This window comes from Sciurus carolinensis, chromosome 11, assembly GCF_902686445.1.
Source record: "Sciurus carolinensis chromosome 11, mSciCar1.2, whole genome shotgun sequence".
Classification (NCBI taxonomy): domain Eukaryota; kingdom Metazoa; phylum Chordata; class Mammalia; order Rodentia; family Sciuridae; genus Sciurus; species Sciurus carolinensis.
In genome coordinates, this window is record NC_062223.1 from 45293293 (window position 1) to 45315495 (window position 22203).

Below are 22203 nucleotides of genomic sequence, written 5' to 3' on the forward strand. Positions count from 1 at the left end.
CCTCTTTGTGCTGGGGATCCAACCTAGGGCCTCGAGCATGCTAGGCAAACTCTCTACCACAGAGTTACGTCTCCAGCCCACTTGTGTTGTTGGAAGTCAGAGTTCGGAGTGTGGGGCCCACAGAAGTGATGGATCTGCACAGATTCCTCACACCTACAAGCTCCATTTCAACTGGGGAAGCAGGAGATGGCTTAGTCTTCAGAACACTGCTTGATCCCGGGATTTAGGAATTTTTTTTATGTAATTAAATAGTTGGAGTAAATTTTTTCAGATAAAGAGGGTGTGAGCAATCTGAGTGGAAACTTCTTAGAACCAGGCTACAAAGATCCTGCTCCATCTTTCCTATGTGAAATGTAGGGTACATCTGTCATGGTTCTTGGGGTGGAGCCAGAAGTGATCTCTGGCTATAGAGTAAAAGCACTGAGAATCCAGAACTCAGTGAGTTAGATGAGATCAGGAACCTGATGGACTAGCCCCCCATTTCCAGTAAGACATTCAGATATTTCTTGTATGATCTGATGATGGGGTCTTGGGTTTGTGAGTTCCTGTGTCTGTGTGCTTTGATATAACAAACTCATGTCTAAAAGTCTTGTGAGCATTGAGGGCCAGAAAACAGCATAGGTTTTATTTGGACTCTGTTCCCTCAAAACTATTGTGGGAAACTAGATCTAAGAGTATATCTTGGCTCCGCTCTGAGTGTGAAATAGAAGGGAAAAGGTCAGTTGGGGGAGGTTTGTACCATTGCACGTGGTGAGGAAGGCTTGATGGCTCATAAGACTGATTTATACAGGTGTGCTGTCTGGCTCTTAACCCATTCAGATTGTGGCTCCTGTGAAATAGTGGCCGAGGACTAGGCTGCAAAGGAAGTGAAGACAAATGAGCCATGACTTAAGGAAAGTTTCAAAAGAGGAATACAAATAAGACTTTAGCAATACTACATGGTTGGAAGACATGGGCATGCTCCAAAAGGATAATTCAAAGGGTAATTCATTTACAGGTATCATGTTCTGATATATCTTTGAAAAGTAAATACATGTATCTTTAGATGGCTATTAGATTGCACGTTATTAATCAGAACTTTTTGTGCAATGGGTAGCAGAATTCCATTTGTAACTGTTGTGGGTCAAAGGGGCAATTTAGTAGGTTGTGGGTATTATGTTTTAAAATCTTTGTCTGGATTCAGGGATTCAGTGTCATAAGAACACTGTTTCATGGTCTCTTGTTGGTTTTCCTCTGTGCTGGTTGCCTTCACAGACAACATTGCTCTACTGTGACAAAAGCAGCTTTGGTTTTAGCACCTACAGCCTGAGGAGGAGAATGCCTTCCTATTGGTTCTTTTTCCAACAAAAGACCCAGGGAAAGGCCTTTGATTGGCTTGGATTGGGTCATGTGACTGAAGAATGTAGTGGTCTGATTGGCCAGGACTTAGTCTTGCGGTCTCTCCTAGAGCTGGGGTTGGGTCAAAGAAGGGAGTTTCCCTAAAAGGAACAGAGGGTTTTTGTTACCAAGGAAGGTAGGATGGATGTGGGCAGCCATAACAAGAAATGGAGAATTTTTAAAAGTCAGAGTTAGTGAAAGTACTCTTCCCTTCCAGATGTTTTGTAGCTCTGGGTGCCATAGGAGTGCATGAGACATGGAGAGAATGGAAAAGAAGAGCATCATGTCAGGGAGTCTGCCTTCCCAGGTTCCTGGGGGAAATGCTTAGTAAAAAGCAAAACAGAAGTATCACCGTAGTTTAGTTTTTAATGCATCTTTTTCTTAAGGTCTAAACTGAAATGAAACACCTGGGAACAGAATGAGGGTAAACTGTCCCAAGTTAAAAAAAAAAAAAAAAGCAGATTCTTTTGTAGACTATATTTGAGGAAATTTGATACCTATGAGTTATCAGATAGCAGACTTTTTTTGTGTGTCGGGGGGGTGTTGTTTAAACTTGGTCAAGTTTAACTTGGCTGTTTTATTTTCAGGTTTTTACTTTCTGTGCTGGCTTAGAAGATGAAGCTCCATCTTTCCCCCTTTCCCTTTATATGCCCAGAGCACTTGTTCAGTAGAATGTACCATGATCTGGATTAGGCAGCTGGCTGGCTCTTAACAGTATTTTCGCTTTGGGTCTCTATCTCGGGTATTTCCTGTAGGCAGGTAGTTAGTTCTAGAATCTTGGTTTAGACTTGGGTATCTTCTCCTCTCTCTTTCTCTTTTTAAGGTGAGTATAATTGATGAGTGCTGCTGAGTTCAGCCTCATCTCGTGTTTAACCTTTAAGGAAGCCCAGTTTCTTAATGCAGTTCTTCATTTTTTCTCTTCTCTGAGAATTTGGCACCCTAGAGAAGGGGATGATGGACCTGAAGGCTTGCAGCAAAGTTTATTGTCAACGCCAAAAGGAATCAGGCACTTAAGTATCTCATATGTAAGCCCCAAGCATCAAGGATGGAGAGAGCTTGACAGGTAGATTCTGGGTCCTGGTGCACAAGTGTTTGAGTTTTCCCCAGGTGCTTCCCTGCAGTCTGATTAACTCTGCAGAGGTGAGAAGACAGAGGTGAAGATGGGGGACGCCCACCTGGCCAATAAGTAGAGGTGGGAGAGAGAAATCACAGACTGAAGTTTCTCCTTTCTGAATATTCATATTCTGTGAAAATGGCCTTTGAAAATCTTTTTCTCTTTTCTTTTACTTTTTTTTCCCCTTTCTTCTCCGCCTTCTTTTTTCCTCTTCTGTTGATAAGGGATTTCAGGGCAGCTCTGGTTTTTCTCATCTGTAAAACCTCAATTCCTTTTTATTAATCTTCTTGTGCCTGTGGAATATCAAAATTAATCATTTCTAAAGAAGCTACCCTTCAAAAGTTACTTTTTTTTTTCTGAGCCAAGCCTCAATGTACAGGTTTTTAGCAAGAAGAGGGCTCATAATTTGTGTTCGATGAGGGGCATTTTTTTCTTTCTGCAGACTTTCTAAGGACATGTGTTGATGCACTTTAAGGCTGTCTGTGAGAGGAAAGGCAAATTTTCTCAGGATACAGTTTGTGCTGTTAAAACTGCTTAGGAAAGTGTTCGGTCTAGGCCACTGCCAGAAATGAAGTCACAAGGTGTATGCTCTGCTGATAATCATTTCTGCTTAGTTAGGTAAAAAGAGATTATCATTATTGTTATTGTAATTTTGTAAAAAATATGCACAGTTTGGACTGCTCTGTCACACATGACATTTCTGTCCCTTAGCCTTATGCTTTCTTTATACCAAAATAAAGATCGTGTGTCACAGCAGGAACTGAAGTGTGCTGAGGAGGAATGTTTTGAACTTACCCCTCCTCTCTGCCCACTCTCTTATCCTTCCCCTCTACATCACTACATTTATTAAACTCCAGTGTGCCTGATTTCATTCATGCCTTGAAGACAAGAACTGGAATCATTCACATGTCAGGATAGAATGGAACCCTTTAGGATGGGGTTGCACTGACCTTGACACAGACCTCAAGCTCTGCCACTTGCCATCTGCCTGATTTGGGGCAGTAAGCTCAACTTCTCCTTAAACTTCAGTATACTTCTCTGTGAAATGGAGGCGGTGCTATGTAAGCAATAGTACATACATGCATACACGTACCAGGTATTGTGCAGTACTTACCTGATCTCATTGATTCTTCAATAAATAGGCTGATAGGGCAGGTGCTGTTGTTTTCATTGTACATGAAACTGTTCCAAGAAGGCTAAGTCATTTGCTAAGTCAGTACACTTTAATGACTCCTGGGTTGTGCTAAGCATCAAAAATACAAGTTTTATTGATTGCCATCACCAGACTTACACAAAGCATACAATAATTAATTTTTATGGTTGTTAGTTATTGATTGCATATAATCATGAACTTCCTGAGTATTTAGTTGGGATAAAGTTACTTGGTGATGGTTAGTTAGCTTTTGCTCCCAACATAGCTCACTTCTTTGATCTTTGAATGAATCCTTAGTATAGGTTATTAGCTTCATTTTACAAATGATGAATCTCAGATGTAGCCCGAATTAGATGACTAACTCATGACCAATGAGGAAATAAATAGTAGCACTGGGCCTGGAACACAGATCTTCAGATGCAGAATCATGTGTTCTCAGAAGAATCTGTAGATAAAGGATACAGATTAATTAAGTTTTTTAAAGAATGCATCTGCAAGAAATGTAATAAATCCTTGGTATGGTAAGCTGAATAATGACCCCCAAAGATATCCAAGTCCTAATTCCTGGAACCTGTAAATGTTCCCTCACGTGGCAAAAGGGATTTTCCAGATATGATTCAGTTACAGATCTTGAGATGAGGAGATTTTCCTGAATTATCTGGGTGGGCGGAATTATCTAAATGTGATAACAAGTATCCTTATAAGAGGGAGGCAGAGGGAGGAGACTTGACTACAGAAGATGGGAAGGAGACAGCAAGAGGTTGGGGTGATGCAAAGAAGGGACCAAGGAATGCAGGCAAGTTCTAGAAACTGAGGAAGGCAAGGAAAGCAGCTCTCCCCTTGGAGCCATTGGAAGAAAGCAGTACAGCTGGCACCTTGGTTTCAGCCTGGCGATGCTGATTTTGCACTTCTGATCTCCATAATTGTAAGAGAGTAACTTGGTGATTTTTTTTTAAGCCACCAAATTTGTGGTAATGTGTCATAAGAAAATCATGCACTTGAATTGGCAGTACTGCATGTCTGTATCCTCAGTACTGACACCTGCTTTCAAGAGGGCCACTGAAATTAGAGCCTTATCATTCACAGGAGACTTCTAGATGGAAACTTCTAGATTTTGCTCTGTCTGACCATTCCTGCTGTATAATAAGTATATTGTCCTTTCAAGCTTTCAGGGTATGGGAGATTCTAACACCCAGTTTTCAAAGAGTCAGGCACATCCCCACCTCTGTTTTGTTGTTCTGTGGGAAGACACAGCCGAATCAATAGAATTTTCCACTTTATAGCTTAAATTTCACTACTCAGCCTTGAAAGCAGAAGTTGTAAATTGCTGACCCTTAGGGCAGATGTATGTTTTATCTCACCCAGCTGTGGTTCTTTGAGATTTCAATTATTTGCAAGAATATAAAATTCAAGCAATCTCAGAAAAAATGAGATTTATGACTTTCTTGAGGAACAGAAAGATGTGAAAACACTGGGTTCCTATCATTAACAATAGGTGGCAGCCAGTGGATTAAATTGTGGCTTCCTCTCTTAGGCAGAGGACAGTGTAGCCTGGGTGACTGTCCCTGCCAGGTCAGTGCCACCTTACTCTCCAGAGCCCTCTTCATTTATTTCTCTCATTTACTCTGACCCTGTCAGAATATTTGAATTTATGGCTCTGCTTTAAATAAAAAAGAATCAAATCCATATTCTTTTGTAAAATAATTGTTCTATTGGCTAATAATCTGGAAATTCATGGAGAATAATAGAGGTGACAGAAGAGTTGAGACAGATAAATGTTCTTTTTTTCAAGTAGGATAAAAACTCAGTGGATTCTGGAAACCACAGAGCAGTGAGGATGCCCTGAATTTTAGGAAAGTTTCTAAACCAGATCTTTGGGCACATGCAGGGAAGAAAACAGATCATTAACAACCAAAGTTGGTTAGACATATATAAGTCATGTGCCCAAGTCTGTTCTTTTGAAGTAAAATTATCAATCTGATAGTGGAGAGTCACTAATATGGTGAATATTTATTGCAAACAGATATTTGACAGTTATTTTTGATGTTTCCGTGGGCTCTGAATGGATGCTTTGTGCCTAGTAGAACAGTAAAACCAGATGCAATGTCTGAAGTGTCTCTGTCAAGCTGAAGGGTGGTCTCTAGCAGGGGAGCCTCTGTGGCAGGGCACAATCATGTTCTGCTGAGCTCCATATCTTCACTGTTTGCACCTGGAGCCATAGCAGTCCTGTTATACTTCATTATAAGTCCCTGGGGTCTCCCTGATCATCTTGGTCAAGGAGTCATCTAATCCCTTTTCTCTGTCATCAAGCTGAATTAAATATCTTTCTAAGGGAAGTTTCCTAGGTAACAAAACATGAATACCTCTTATAAAGCACCAATTTCTTACCCTAAAAAAGTTTTCCAGTCTTACTCAAACTGGGATCATGCTCCTTGCCATGCATAGTGCCAGGTTTTCCTTTATGTTCCTTTTCATTATCTGAGTTGAAAGGTAGTTGAAGTCATTGCATGCATTTCTACCCTAATGGAGATTTGGGCCTTTCTGTTAGTGGACTTGGTGCAGTTTGTACTGTAGACCCTACTCCATGAATGATAACACTCTTTGTCTCTGGGTTGATTCTGATTTTTTTCACCCCACAACTGCCCAGGGCTCTATGATTCTTTTATTTGGATGTGCATCTTTGACCCTAGAAGTATCCCCGCTAGGCTGGCAGCTCCTTGCCATTCTTGGAAGGTCTTATGGTTCCAGACCTCTTGGAGTCCTACTGTCATTCTTATTTGGTTCATCCACAGCATAGTCATCAGGTGTGCTGAAGGGTGGTTCTCTGGAGGGTAAATTTACCTGATCATCTAAGCTAGTAGCTGGGTCTTAACAGTGGCTGTTGTCCCATTGGCAGCCATCATCTTCCTTAGCCTTTCTGTCTCAGGTTAACTTCTGTTGATGATTCATGCCATGGTGGACTGGACCCCACCCAAGCTACTGAATTCTCTCTGATGGTCCCTCAGGTTTCCCCATGAAATGACCCACCTCCTCCAACCATGCCCCACCTACCTACAGTTACCACACAGTTAGTCCATTCAAACTAGGATGACTGATTAGTTTTAGCACTCATAATCTAGTCATTTCAACTCCAAATATTCCCGTATTAACATAGAAGCTTTTGGTGGACACCTCACATCCAAACTACAATACTGAGGAAGGTCACTGTGACCTGAATATGGGGGAATTATTTGCTCTTACATGTGATAAATCATAGTACTATGTCCACAATGAGACAAGAGGCTCAAGTATTGTGCCCCAGAATTGAGCCCTGGCAGCCTGTTGGCCTAATCCATAGTACTGTTTGACTAGTGAATTGATTTTGAAAGATTTGGAATGGAATCTCTTCAGGTAAGGCATGTACTCTCTATTATGCATTCAAGTTACCATTCAGATCTAAAAACTTCTGTTTGTGGATGAGCTTTCCTTCCCACTCCTTTATAGAAACACTTCTTCAGCATTGGCAATCCATCCTAAGTGACCACTTTGAGAAGGACTTAACAAAATGAGAAGTATGAGGAAGAGGATAATCAGGGTGATAAAGGAATCAGAATACCAGTTCACCTTGTCATAGTTAAGAGAAAAGAGCTCTGTAGCCTGGAGAACTATATCTTTCAACACCTGAAGAGCTGTAATGTGGAGGAGGAGTTAGACTCAGTCCATCTTGGGACCCATTTGTGGACCATGCCCCTCCTTTAGTCACTAAAGTTAAACAATGCAGAGAGGGATGAGGAGACTCTCTACTTGGTGCCAAGTTTACCATCAAGTAGGGTAGATATGTAGAGATGGCTGTATTTGTGTATAACTCCCCGCCAGACTGCATCAAGGATACAGATTCAGCTTGGTTGAATTCTCCCCAAATAGAATGGGATACCTTGAAAATTTACCCATCATGTTGTCCAACTATTGACAATGAGCTAGAAGACATTCCTGCTTCAAATGGGATTGGAGCAGATGACTCTTCTAGGCCCTTTCTGCCTCTGTAGTCTATGTCTCCCAAGCCTACCAACTTGCTTTCCTTTATTTATTTGGAGTGACTTGTTACCAATTGAATGCTCATGAGTTAAGCTTGGTCTTCTGGGATGACCACTTGGGAAGACATGTTGGCTTACAGGGTTTCCAGAGCATGGGATTGCATTGGTGTTTGTCTTATGGAGCTATAAGAACCAATAAGCAGGGGCCAGCTGTTTTACTCATTCATGGATCTGGTAGAAGAATCTACTAGATGGTGGCATACTTGGTTCAGTCTCAGGTGTAGTCTTATTGCTTCTTATCTTTGTTGACTTGCATCTGGTTGTGAGGATCAGTGTTATTCCCTTTGAGTGACAGAACACTTTGAGTTATGGGACTAGTATCTTGAGGAAATTCTGACTCCCCACATCCTCCCAAATCCAGATAACACCCAGAGTTCAACTGTCAAGACATATTACTAATACTTCCCCTTTGATGGCACAGCTTGCAAATAATTCAGATTTCTACTGATGTTGTGTCCCTAGAAGTCCCTTAGCATGAGAAAATGTCTAAGTTGCATTTTGGCTCCATGCAGAATTTGGAACCATGCAAAACTGGCTTCTCCTTTCAGCCTTTGAGACACAGGGTTCTGGCAGCACCATTTTGGCCCTGTCCTCTTTCTGCTGTCACATGGCCATGTCATTCACTCTCAGTGTCTGCTGTCTGTGAACTGTAATGGTATGGGAGGCAGACATGACCTTGCTTTCCTCGCAAGCACAGTCTAAGAGTCAGAAAGGCAGGTGCTTTCTGGACTTGGTGTATCTCTCTGATTTTTGCATGTTTCACCCTGCTTTAGCTCTTTGAGACATTTGAAGTGGGATATAGAGAAAAGACACAGTAGATTGGGGGAGCATTACTTCTGCCTCTCTGCAAAGGAGACAGGCAATTCTTTCTAAAATGCTTGAAGCCAGAAGAAAATGTGAAACCCCACAGCTGCTGTGTCCCAGGCTGTGCGAACACTGCAGTCATCCTGGCAGACTCTCTTTCCTTCCAGGAATTCTCTCCCCTGGTTGAGTGAGAGTTAAGTCAGGCCATGGTCTTCCCATACTCCATGAGATGGACTGGGCTGAGCCACCAAGTCACCTGCCTGCTGCCCTGGAACCTCTGGAACACCTGGAGTAACAGAGGCAGAGAAATGGAGGTTCTGAGCCTCAAATAGTCCATTAATCTTACCAGAAGACATAAAAAAATGCTGATGCACAATTTTTACAAAACAACTTCATTGAGTTTGCGTACGGCATAGTTCACCCATTTATAATACAGTGAGTTTTAGTATACTCATAGACATGTATGGTGTGTTTGCTTTTCATTGCTGGGACAAAATACCTGGGAAAAACAACTTAGAGGAGGAAAGATTTATTTTGGCTCACAGTTTCAGAGGTTTCATTTCATGGTTGACTGACTCCAAGGCAGAAACATCATGGTGGAAGAGTGTGATAGCAAAGCTGCCCTGTCATGGTAGCCAGGAAGAAGAGAAAGGGAAGATATACCCTTCCAGAGCACGCCCCTGTGACCTGCTTCCTCCAGCTGGTCCCCACCACCTACAGTTTCCACTTCTTTCTGTTAATGCTGTCAAATATTAATGCCTCCATAGATTAGTCCACAGATGAGATCAGAGCCCTCATGATCCAATTACTTCCCCAGGTCCCTACTTTGAATGTTGCTGCACTGGGGACCAAGCTTCAACATATAAGTCTTTGGAGGATACTTCTTTGTCCAAAACCATATAGTTTGACCATTCCCACAATTTCAGGACATTTTCAACCATCACTCTTAATATCCCCCCAAGTCTCTCTGCCCTAGGCAACTATCTATTTCCCATAGATTTGCCTGTTCTGGAATCACACAATCTGTTTTTTTTTTTTTTTTTTTTTTTTTTTTTGACTCGCTTCTTCCACTTAGCATGATGTTTTCGAAGTTTGTCCATGTTCATAGCAAGTGTCAGTACTCCATTCCTTTTTGTTGTCCTATAGTATTCCATTATATGACTATTCTATATTTTGCTTATCATCCATTGGTTGATTGACATTTGGGTTGATTCTGTGTTTTGGTCTTACAAATGGTGTGGCTTCTGAACAACGTATACATTTTTTTTGTGTGTGGAATCTGTTTTCCTTTCTCTTGGGAACATAGGCAGAATTTCTGGATCACGTGGTAACTGTATGTCTAATATTTTGAGGGACTGCCAGACATTTTCCAAAGCAGTTGCACCATTTTACAGAGATGTTTCATAAAAGAGATTTCACCATCACATCCATGGTGCTTCTTGATGTAATTCTAATGTACTGCCTGTGTGGATAAGAATCCTTTCTCTGCCTTGTTTGGAAATCAAATCAGTTCAGAACAGATTTCAGCACTGTACCTGAAGAAGAGAGTATTTTCAGAACAGAACATTCATGTCTTCCAAGTTGTTCTTTTTAACACTCCATGTCCCTCGGGTCTCACTAGTAGTCCCAAGTTACCCTGAACACCAACCAGAGGATTAGTCTGTCTGATGCTGGAAGATTGTCTGGGGCCCAGGGATAGCACAGGTTGGCTATGAAGAGTTAAGCTAATCTGGAAGACAAATCTGTAGGTTAAGTGGAATAGAGCCACAGATGTGTAATCCCACTCTTGGGGACGTGATATCTCTTCTGGTAAGTGTCGTCACTTTCTTGGTGCTATCTGGTAAAAACTGAGTCATGAGGTGTCAACAAGAATCCAGTACACTTCTTGTGGAGCTAGGAGCATTCTGCTCATTCCTGAGATATTCGCGGCTGTCAACCGCCATTTAGATGGTAAACAACTCGCTGGGGATGAAGTCCTGCCACTGTGGCTTTTCCTGGCTCGTCTGAGCAAGGCGCAGACCCAGACGGTGCGCATGCAAGAATCTAAGGGTGAGGGAGGGCTGTGTGGTGGTGACATGAAGATTGAGTGGCCTCAGCTTTCACAGGGCTCTGCTTCCAGAGGCGTCCCACGGAGGGAGGCAAAAACCAACTTGTGTTCATCTCATGAACTTAAAAGAGATCTCTCCCTCCTGACTGGAGATGAGCTTTTCCAAAAGGCGACTGTGCACCTACCTGAGCTTTGGCTTCCCTTTTCTGTGTTTGCAGCCACGGCACAGGGTATGAGAGTGAGAACCACACGACACCCATCCTCTGCGGTGCCCAGTACAGAATACACACCCACGGCGTCTTCAGAGGCATTCAGGTGAGTACTCAGCGAGGTCCCTGGAAGCTGCTCCATGCCTCTTTCCCTACTCCGCTGTCCTTCGGTTCCTTGCCGATTGACCATGGGGCCCTGGAAAGACTTTGCTAGCAGGGATCCCCACCTCTTCCTCCTCCAGAAATGCTGCCTTCTGCCTGACTCAGACCACAATGCTTCCTGCAGAGTCTTGTCCTTTCTTCCTTCCTCCCGAGCAAACGGTGCAGCTCTTGGGTTTGGGTCAGCTGGGCTTGAATCAACAGCCTGAACTCTTACAAGATGCGATTTGCATAGGAAAGTACCCAAAGATGGGCTGTCTTGTCCCTGGTTGGTAATAGCAATGACGGCAGTACCACCTATGCTGGGACATTTTCTATGTACTATGTACATGGATCATAAAAAATGAACTTCATCTTTTAGAGAAATTTTAGGTTTACATAAAAATTGTCCAGAATGTACACAAAGTTCCCCTATCCTCCTTTTCCAACATCCTCAGTTTCCCCTATTATTAACATCTTGTATTGGTGTGGTGTAAGTGTTACAATTGATGAGCCAATATTGATAAGTTATGGCTAACCAAATCTATAGTTTACATTAGGGTTCACTTTTCATGTTGTGTAGTTCTGTGGGTTTTGATAAATACATAGTGCCATGTACCTATGATGGTAGCAGCAGATGCAATACTATGATATACTTACAGAGCCTTAAAAATGCTCTACCCACCCATTCATCTCTCCCCTCCTCCATTCCACCTTCCCCAGCACCCACTGATCTTCTCTCAGAATGTCATACAGTTGGAATGGTTCTCTGGGTAGCCCTTTCAGACTGACTTCTTTGAATTATCCCTGTGCATTTTCTACATGTCTAAACATAGTCTTCCTTCCCTCATTTAATCCTCAGCACACATCAGGTAGGTACTATTATTTGTTTCCATTTTACTGGATGGGGAACCGAAGCCCAGGGAAGGTGAGTGACTTGTCCCAAATCACATAGCTAGTAAGCAGTGCAGCTGAGACCTACAAGTTTGTTTGATTCCTGAACCCTCTTTATTTTTGTAGTACTGGGGATTGAACCTAAGATCTTGTACATGCTAGGCAAAGCTCTACTTCTGAGCTACATTCCCAGCCCTTTTATACTTTAATTTTGCGGCATATTCTCACTAAGTTGCCCAGGCTGCCCTCAAAATTGGGGTCCTCCTGCCTCAGCCTCCTGAGTAGCTGGGACTAGCACGCCAGCAAGAACACCTATTTTTAACCACTACATAATACAACTTGTTGGGGAGACAGAGGATTGTGAAGTCTAGAGGAGGAAGTCTCCAGGGAGAGTAGTGAAAATAAAGTAGAAAGGTAAAAGTTTTGGAGAATTCAGTGTGCTTGGTGGAAGGCCACTTTCACAGAGCCTCTTCGGGGCAGTCAGAACCACACAGTAACCAAGGGATCATACTGCTGACTTATACTTGTGACTCAGTGGCTGCAAAAAGAGTCACAGCTGTCATCCTCCTACCAGAATAGTCAGCACCGAGAGAGAAGTTGTGTGTGGGCCAGGGCCCTGTGTAATATGTGGGGCAAGTAGCTTCAGGATGTTCTGATTGTTTTCCAGAAGTGTTGTGGATGTAGAACAGTGTGCTCCCTCATCCCAAGCCTTCCCATGGTGAGAAATAAATGCAAAGGTCACAGAAATACAGAGATCCAATGGAGATTTAGACAAAGTCATTCAGTATTTGTCTTCCTCCTCATTAGACCCCCATTTGTCAGACTCACTGTAATGGCCTCCAGCAATCTCCACCCTGGACGGGTGTTGTTTCACTACCTCTCATTTTTAACTCGAGCATACCACACTACTGGCTCACCATTTAGTTTCATGCCACCATTTACCTTGAGACACCACCATTGTAAGTCATTGTACACTTTTAATTCCAAAAAAGATGGTGCCCTCTCAGTGCAAGGTGGTGTGAAACAGGAATGAGATCTGAAGCTTGGGGAAGAGTGGGAAACACAGGGCGGGGTGTTGACTAAGCTGGAAGCAGCTCCAGGTCTTACACGTGGGTGTGCTCTTGTGTCAGCTACTCTCACCATTTGGCCTCGACTTGCACATCTGACACTGAACAGGGAGGAATCAGTGACTCCTCAGGCTCCTACCCCATTTAGACTCTGAGCCTGACAGCAGGAAGGGGAGTTGCCTCTTCCACCAGATAAAGGGGACAAGCAGATGTCTTGGAAGGACATGTAAAGAGCAGAGATGGCAGATAGATTCTAGGCTTTTCTGGTGACAGTATTAAAGCTTGTACTGGCTCTGCCATGGGCTTCTGGTGGGTTCAATTCCCCTTCACAGATAGAATCCCCAAATCCAGGCACTGTTTCTTTCTGGTCATTTATTTACACGTGGGTATTCTGGTCACTTTGGGGCTCATCCACAAGCTCACATTATTCTCTGATAAGAACTTCAACGTCCATTCCAGATTGGGTCCCACATCATGGTGTCTGAGTGTGAGGGAATAGATAGGATCTGAACTTTGGACTTTGAGACCTCACTGCCTCATGGGGAGGAGCTCAAAGACAGGATGGATTAGGAGCTCTTTCAGGCACCAGCATTTCTTCTCCAGAGGCTCTGTGTCAGTGAACCTGAATAGACTTCATTTCAAGTTCCGGTTGACCAGTAGTGATAACATAGAGTACTACTCTGTAGAGTATTCTGATTTATCATCCCTTAGTTATGTCTGCCACAGGCATTTGGGGTGTGGAGGGAAATGGTTTCAGATCTCATGTACCTGCCATCCTTCCCTTGGGTATATTCCAGTGCTCATTTTTCCTTGGGACTGACATGAATGTTCATATGTGGCTTAAAGCCTCTGTTCCTCTTATACTTTGCCTGCAGGATGTGCGGCGTGTGCCTGGAGTAGCCCCGACTCTGGTTCGGTCAGCATCTGAGACCAGTGAGAAACGCCCCTTCATGTGTGCTTACCCGGGCTGCAATAAGAGATATTTTAAGCTGTCCCATTTACAGATGCATAGCCGGAAGCACACTGGTAAGTGTGCCCATGGTCCAGCCTTGGGCACAGGTGGTTCAAGAGCTTCTGCTCTGGGCTCTCATGTAGGTGACTTCTGGAATGGAAAGTAGGCACTGCTTTGGAAGGTCAGGCATTTGCATCCTGATTGTCCATCCTTTATTTAAGAAGTCAGTAATCTGTCTTCAGGAAGAGCAGAACAGATTGGTAGAAAGAGAATGTCAATAGAATCAAAGAGAACCATGCTTGAATGTGAACTTCACCAAGGGGTGAGACCTTGAGCAAGTTACTTGCTGAACATCATTTGCTTCAGTGGAAAGTGGAGATGACGGTGCCTAACTTATAGAGTTGTTAAGCATAGACTAAAATTTAAAGTCATTGTGGGTTTAAAATGCCTAGCATAGGACCCTATGTCTATAGATCTGAATAAATGATAGTGATAGAATACTCTTACCATCTCTAAGGAGAGAGGAGCAAGCCTGGGACTAGGATAATCTGATGACTCTCAGAGAGATGGACAAGGTCATCTTAAAACTTTGAAGGAATGGTCCAAAGAAGAACCTGAATCACTTGGGTTAGTAATAACCAACCAGCAAGGAAAGGGAAAATGGCCTGTAGTTGGATTTTTGTCATCAGTCTTTAAGAAACAAAGGAGTGATGTTTCTTGATGATATGTCAAGGAAAACTGGAAACTGGGCACACCCTTCACCCTCTGGACAAGAAGTCTGTGTCTGGAACTGAGTTGTCCTTGTCTGGTTGTTGGCCACCTTGAATATGAACAGGCATTTCACACATGTTCACTCTTGGCCTGTGAGCACAGAATGGGAATGTCTGAGTCTCCCCTACAGGGAAAGTGTGAAACCCAGGCTTTCCTGCAGAGAAGCTGGTGCTGGTCTTTCCACAAGTGAAGGACAGCTTCATGCTGTGACTACTCTCATTATTTTGTTATTCCTGCTGACTTCACTGTGGGGTAACTGGAGAAGAAAGCAAGCTGCATTCAGATCCCTTTAGCTCATTGGACTTTGCATCTGGAGGATGCGATTCTGACATAAACTTGAGCTTGCACTCAGTGGGCCACAGACTTTGATGAGAGCACCTGCGGCATGTTATATTTTTAACATATTCTCCCAAATGGGATCATTTGAAACATATCCATCAAGGTAATAAGAAAAATGATAAAGTAAAGTTCTGCCTGGAAAAATGTATGGAAGGCAATATGGTTTGTAGAAACTTTTATTGGGAAAATGGCACTGAGAACAAAGTGAGGGTTAGAGGGCTGTGGAGTGAAGGCAGCGAACAAGACAGCCAGGAGCCCCAGGCCCCTGCGCCTTCAAGAAGCTCTTCCTTGCAGAAGACAAGCAGTCAGGTTGGTATTTACCAACCCTGCAGCCCCTCTTCTTCAAAAGAGTGCAGTAAATGCTTATGTATTCAGAGTAACAGTAGAGACTCATGTATTGAGAATTTTCATGTGCTGATCTGCCTTCGTGTATTACTTCATTTAAGCCTCACAGTTATCAAAAGGGTAGGACATAGTAGAAGTAGGACTCCAACTTTGACCTTTTAACCCCAAATCACAACCCCCTTCTCAAGGAGTACATGGTCCATTTGGGAGCAAGGATATACATTAAAAAAAAAAAAAAAAAAAAAGGAACTGAGAAAATATATGATTACATACTAAATTAAATCCTGGAACAGCTGTGAAGTTGAGAGGGAAGGGATTTGGGCTAGGGGCAGTGGGGAAGTTTTCTTGGAGCAGGAAGATCTTGAGTTCGCCATTGAAGACTGGTGAGGTCAGGCAGAGGATGTGAAGGATGAGCAGAAGGTCAACTGCAGGGCAAGGAAATCAGATTGAAAAGGGATGCCATCTCCTCCTGGTTGTAGAGCTGCCACAGAAGTCACCAGGCTGGGTATAAATACAAGCCAAGGAAAGCTCTCCAGATATTCTAGCCTGTGGAGGAGGCAGACACAAACAGCTCACCTCATTAGATGTGCTGGAATAAATTCTGTGATGAGGCAGGGAAGGGATTTCTATCTGACCATGGAGTTTCCAAGCAGGTGTCACAGAGGAAGTGAATGGCAGCTGTGAGGGACATGTGGTGGACTCTTGGCTGGGTAAAAATGATGTCAGATAGATGGTAAAAAAATGCTATAGGATGGTAAAAATGGATGTAGGAATGAAGAGTGTCTAGTGTGAGCAAAGTGCAAGGAGGACTTTGGGAATGGTCAAGTCTGCTGTAGTCGGGGTACAGATAGGTCAGGGAAATGTCAGAGGTCGAGGCAGGAAAGGGAACTGGGGGCTGCCATCAATGGAAAAGACCTACCAGACCCTCGGGTGGCTTGTTCTCCATCGCAGAATGCCAGTGACTCAGAATTCTGAGGAGCAGGGAAGGCCCGCAGTTGCTCAGTGCACTCGCCTCCTGGCATTTGGCTGCGCTTTCTCTGTGGAGATGGGGTGGGCCTCTCAGCTCTGAGGCAGGGGATTGTGCAACCCCACTACTGACTTTTCTCTTAGAACAGGATGCTACAAATTTCCAAAGTGCTTTGGCTCTTGGTTGAACATGAGCATCTCACAACCATGGATCGATTGATTTTTGACTCAAAAATGTGAAGTTGGTAGCAGAGAACACCAGATCTTCAGGCGATAAAACATGAAACACTTATTTCCTGTGGCCAGCCTCAAGGCACATCCATTCCAGAGTTCCGCCCCACACTCAACCTATGAGTTCAAACACCTTTGGTTTGTATTTGCTTAAGTGTCCCCTGCTGTTATTTTTTGAGCACTGCTTTTGTGCTAGGCTGGGCCTGAGCCTTTCATGTGGATAGTCTGATCTAATCTGTTCACAAGTCCTTTGAAGGTGTCAGATTATTGGTCCAATTTCACAATGAAGAACTGTGCTTCACCCAGAACTGTAAACAGCCGAGCTGCTGAGGGACTCCCCTCGTTCACCTAGTCCAGTGTCTGAGAATGCATACAGGTGGGCCTTTGATCTCCTATGGAAGCTGGCATCGCTACAGGTTCCCCTGAAGTGCCTTAGGCATTTTGGGATCCCTTCTGTCCAAATAGGAGAGGTTACCTCTAATGAGATTGCATTTCCAATGTTGTTTTCAAATAGAATATGTGTCTTCCCCAAGGTGAGAAACCATACCAGTGTGACTTCAAGGACTGTGAGAGAAGGTTTTCTCGTTCAGATCAACTCAAAAGGCACCAAAGGAGACACACAGGTTTGTAGGTTCCCTTCTCATTGCCAGCAGTCACATCCCTTGGGTTAGGACTGATTTTGTGATTCTCTTCTGTATTGAATATGGATGAGAGGGTCAGCCATCTGTTTGGTTTTTTCAAAGAATTCCCCCATCCCCCTAAATCTGGAGACTTTCCTTTTCTTGAAGAAAAAGAAAGGAAAGAAAAGGCAACATCCCACCACTTCTGTAGACCAAAGCACAGTCAGATCTCACAGCCATGGACTGGTGATACAGAGTATCGGTCAAGAACATGGGTGGTGGAGAGCAGATTAGGGCTGCAGCATAATCATCTTTTTAGTCTCTGACCCGGCCGAGACATTCCCTCTGATGAGAAACTGGACATTGTGGTTAAGGAATGGTTGCTTCCAGGACTTGAAGCAGGTCCTTGAGGCTTACTGTGCAGAGCCAGGTGGATTCTTCTGTGCAGAATCAGGTGATTCCTGCCGGGCTTGGGGGATTGGGGAAATGTGAGGGCCAGGTAGACATTGCAAGTGTGGATGGAAATACCGGGCTTCTCCAGCTGCCACCAAGCCAGCCTTGTGGGCCTTGCTGTGCCCCACATTTTTAGGGCCGAGGCTAGAACTTCTCTGTCCGTTTAGGTGTGAAACCATTCCAGTGTAAAACTTGTCAGCGAAAGTTCTCCCGGTCCGACCACCTGAAGACCCACACCAGGACTCATACAGGTAAAACAAGTGCGTAAACTTTTCTTCACATTTATTTTTCATTATTTTTTTTTTAAAAAAACTACTGTTGATTGAGCTTGTTTATGATAAGAGAGATTAGAATTAGAGACTCAATTGAGAGAAAGAACAGTGTGTGGCTATCTTTAAATGATAAATAATGTTTCTTCAAGAAGGGGAGAAGAGGAAATATGGAACAGGAGAGATGTGGTAGTAACATTCAGTGTGTCCAGAATGAAAATGGAGAGATAAGCTAGGTCCCTACTGTTCCCAATTTGTCCAATCACATTTTTTTTCACTTGGTTTGACACAATAATAATCAACCTTACAGGGAAAAAAAAATTTAGCAAGCCAAACATTTATTCTCCTGAGAGTTCGTATTTCAGGACCCTGTTTGGAGAACCCATTCTAATGCCCCAAGAGCAGTCTTAGTTTCTGCTAGACTGACTTCAGTGTGTGTATTATTTTCTTGGTCCTAGTGTTGAGGGGAATAGGGCTTTTACATATCCACTGGCCATTGAAGGATTTTTGCTTGTCCATAGGGCTGGTATGATGTATAATGAAATTAGCACCGCTGTGGGGCATATTTTCTACCTTTGGAAGGAGGGCCATTGATTAGGTGATCTCATTTTATCTTCCTAATATTCATGTAAGAAGAGTAGGGTAGGCATGGTTTATCCCCAGTTTACAGATGAGGAGGCAGAGGCACGTAGTGAGTAAAGGACTTGCTTAAAGTCACAAACCTAGTAAGTGACAAATTCAGTCTGACTGTTCCCAGCCCCCCTTATCCCACTATCTTCTTGGAGAAAGAGCATGAATTCATGCAGCATCCAAGGAGGACAGAGAAATAAGAAGAGAGCCAAAGCCAGCAAAGTTGATGCCATTGAGGCTGGATTAATGAAGATTGATGGTGATGGGAGAAGGGGTCGGGATTTGTCCAGCAAGAGGCAAAGGTGGGAGCAGGAGCCATGTCAGGAAGAGCAGAGGGACAGTGAGCAGGAGGTGAAGGAAAAACCACATCCCAAGGCCCCCACAGTCCCAGATTCTCAGCCCAAACAGGCTGCACTTAAAGACAGAGTCGAGGCACCCGTGTAACAGAGTGGGCATGATGGGCGCTTGCTCCCCCTCCTCGGGTGCTTTTGATGTAGCTTCTTTAACTTAGTCCTGAGCTCACAAGGTGGTGGGAAAGAGTTGTCCCTTGTGCACCCACCCCCTGCATGTGTTCCAAGTGACCTGTGTCACCAGCAGTCTGATACTATATTTGCTCATCCCCCATTCTGACCCTGGGACATCATATCTCCTGGGACATTTCTGGGATCAGTAGTTCAGGAAAAGCAAAGAGGGACTAGCAATATCCTGAGAAGATCTCCCAGGTGGTACAGGGTTGGCTCCTGTGGCCTTCTCCTTAGAAAGGCCTAGAAGGTGCAATACAGGAAAGAGTCTGGGTTTTGGAACTAGACAAGGCTGGATTGTAGGCCTGCCTGGGTCTCTTCTTGCCAGATGTCCAACCTCATCTGTAGAATGGGGATAACGTTTCCCTTATGGGACTGTTGTAAAGAATACACAGGCGATATATATGTATACAGTGCCCAGTGCAGGACAAGTCTTGGCATCTATCAAGCATTAAATAAAAGTTAGTTATTGTCCCTAATGAGAATGAGGCTTGATCTTTTGACAGAACCATGCCTCACTTACAATCTTCTATATGATGCTTTGAGTGAACCTTCATGATAAAAGAAGCAAATAGCCTGCAACTGGTGTCCGTGATTTATTTTATAATATCTACATAGAGATATTAAAGCTATAGATCCAGCTCTACTTCTGGATAGCAGTCAGTCAACAACATCGAGGGTGTGATGATCCAGAGACCCTTGCAGCTGGGTTAAGCTCAGTTCCCTGCTCAGCAACAGGGAAACATTGACATAGTGCACAAATCATTCCAACAGTAGACTGAAACAGATGCTTTCCCCCTTAATTAGATATGAATTGCCCAGATATTTCCATTAACTAGATTCATCCCTTCTCTCCTATTTCCCTAATCTTGATCAAAGAATATTTCATAATTTTTACATTATTTCAATCATTACTTAGCCCCCAGAGGTGCTGCCATTAAGTGAGCCAGTTGGTTAGCTTAGGGAAAGACGGTGGGAGTCAGGGGCAGGTGATGAGTTAACTCGGGCTGTTGGTAATTGAACTTGTGCCAGTCTTGCCAAGGCGAGTGTTTCTGACCGGCAATTGTATCAACAGGTGAAAAGCCCTTCAGCTGTCGGTGGCCCAGTTGTCAGAAAAAGTTTGCCCGGTCGGATGAATTAGTCCGCCATCACAACATGCACCAGAGAAACATGACCAAACTCCAGCTGGCGCTTTGAGGGGTCCAACACGGGCACACGTCTGTGTCCCAGGCAGGACAGTGTGTGAACTACTTTCAAATCCAATTTTGAAATTCTTCACTCACCTCTCTAAGGATATGGCCGTTGATCTTCTTCATCCAACTTCCAAGACAAGATACCTGTACACGGGATCCTATCAGGTTTGCCTCTGCCAACTTTTAGTTGACTCACAGGCCTGGAGAAGCGGCTAATGGTGTCTGGTTAGTTAAAAGCCCATCGCCATTTGGTCTGGATTTTCCACTGTAAGAAGAGCCGTTGTTGATCATGTCCCCCACCCTCCCCTTCTCCTTTTACACTCATTTTCACTAGGAATGGAGTGATGGTACCATTTTTCCATCATGGAATATTTATGGGCCAGGGCATGCGTTTGTGTCTGCTAATGTAAACTTTGTCATGGGTTCCATTTACTAACAGCAACAGCAAGAAATAAATCAGAGAGAACACGGCACTGGGGTGAGGCTCATCCAGCATTCTGGAGGTCAGGCGGGCTGCTAACCTGGAAGACAGGATGTAGTTCCACCAGGCGACTTTTACATGTGTTTCAAGCAACTGAAAAAAGAATCTGAACTAACCAGTACCTCTGTATAGAAATCTAGAAGAATCTAACAGCTCAGTTAATCAGCATTAGTGTTAGCACAATGCTCTTAAGAAACTGTGTCTGAAGATGGGAGAGTTTTGTGTTTTTGACTTTTTCTGAATTGTAATCAAATGCATCTTCAGAGATGTACCCATGTCTTCACACAAAGAAAATGGAATTCATGTTCATCATTGGGGTGTCCTTAGAGTGTACGGATCACACTGGCCATAGGGCTTCAAGTTGTAAAAATTAAAAGTGATTTTAAAAGAAAATAGGGGTTGGTCCAGGATCTTCAGATAAGACTGTTCTTAAGTAACTTAAGTAACTTTGGATCTACAAGTATATGTGAAAAAAATGAGACTTACTAGTGTGGACAAAATCCATTGTTTAAAGGTGGTTGGGTGTGTGTGTGTGTGTGAGTGTGTATGTATGTTTTGTTTTTTAAGGGAGGGAGTTTATTATTTACTGTTGCTTGAAATTATTGTGTAAATATATATCTGATAATGATTTGCTCTTTGACAACTAAAGTTAGGAAATGTATAAATGTTAGGTGCATCACTGGGTGTTGATCTTGCAGCATATTAATGATAACACTAAAACTGTAACCTGCATTTTTCACTTTGCTCTCAATTAAAGTCTGTTCAAAAAGAGTGACAAGATTGTATCTACTGTGTTGTGTTTAAATCTCGAGACCAATTCAGCCTCTTTTAAACAGGTAGGATGCCACTGGCATCCATGGCTACCAGTAAGCCTATCCAGGTCCTGACCACAATTTTTTTTCTCTCTCTCTGTCAGACTTAAAGAGGGAATTTTTTGTACTAGAAGCAGTAGGGTGTCACCTTCACCTTGTATGGTGATGTGATTGTGTTGGTGCTGTGGTTGGCTGGGTCTGTGGATGGTGTGGTAGGAATTTGGTTTAGGGTTTATTTTATTGAGATTATCATCATTGCTTTTTATTGGGGTGGGTGGTGTGTAGGATGCTAAGGAAGCACTCTACCATTGAGCTATATTCCTAGCCATTATATCATTTTATTTTGAGACAGAGATTTTACTAAGTTGCCCAGGCTGGCCTCAAACTTGTGATCCTCCTGCCTCAGCCCTCTCAGAAGCTGAGATTACAGGTTTGTGCCACTGCACCCAGTTCTTTGCATCCTTTCTTGTTCCAGATCAGCAGAAGAAAACAGAGAGGTGCTAATGATAACTGATCTTTTTGAAAAGTTCACAGAGACATTTCCGGGATCAGGAGGACATAAGCTGAACACAGAGTACAACTGAATTTACAACTGTAGTTGCTATAAATCAGCTCAGCAGGTAAAACTGCTTAGATATTCCTGGGCAGCTGAGTGTGAAAGCAAAGATCTGTATTATCTATAAACTATAAACTCTTCATGGTTCTAGTGTATGGTTTTCCAATTGTAAACAAGAAGATTAATTT

General features: G+C 43.3%; 1 protein-coding gene across 2 annotated transcripts in view; it reads left to right on the forward strand.

Moving 5' to 3' along the window:
• The window catches only part of Wt1 (WT1 transcription factor), a 46355-nt gene extending 24945 nt beyond the window's left edge, over nt 1-21410 (forward strand). For both annotated transcript variants that reach the window (XM_047517368.1, XM_047517369.1), the window contains 5 exons: nt 10787-10883; nt 13752-13902; nt 17014-17103; nt 17721-17813; nt 20049-21410. In XM_047517368.1, the coding sequence (XP_047373324.1) occupies nt 10787-10883; nt 13752-13902; nt 17014-17103; nt 17721-17813; nt 20049-20170 (553 nt within the window). In that variant the 3' untranslated portion in view covers nt 20171-21410. The remainder of the gene's footprint in view (nt 1-10786; nt 10884-13751; nt 13903-17013; nt 17104-17720; nt 17814-20048) is intronic.
• Nucleotides 21411-22203: the final 793 nt, after the last annotated feature.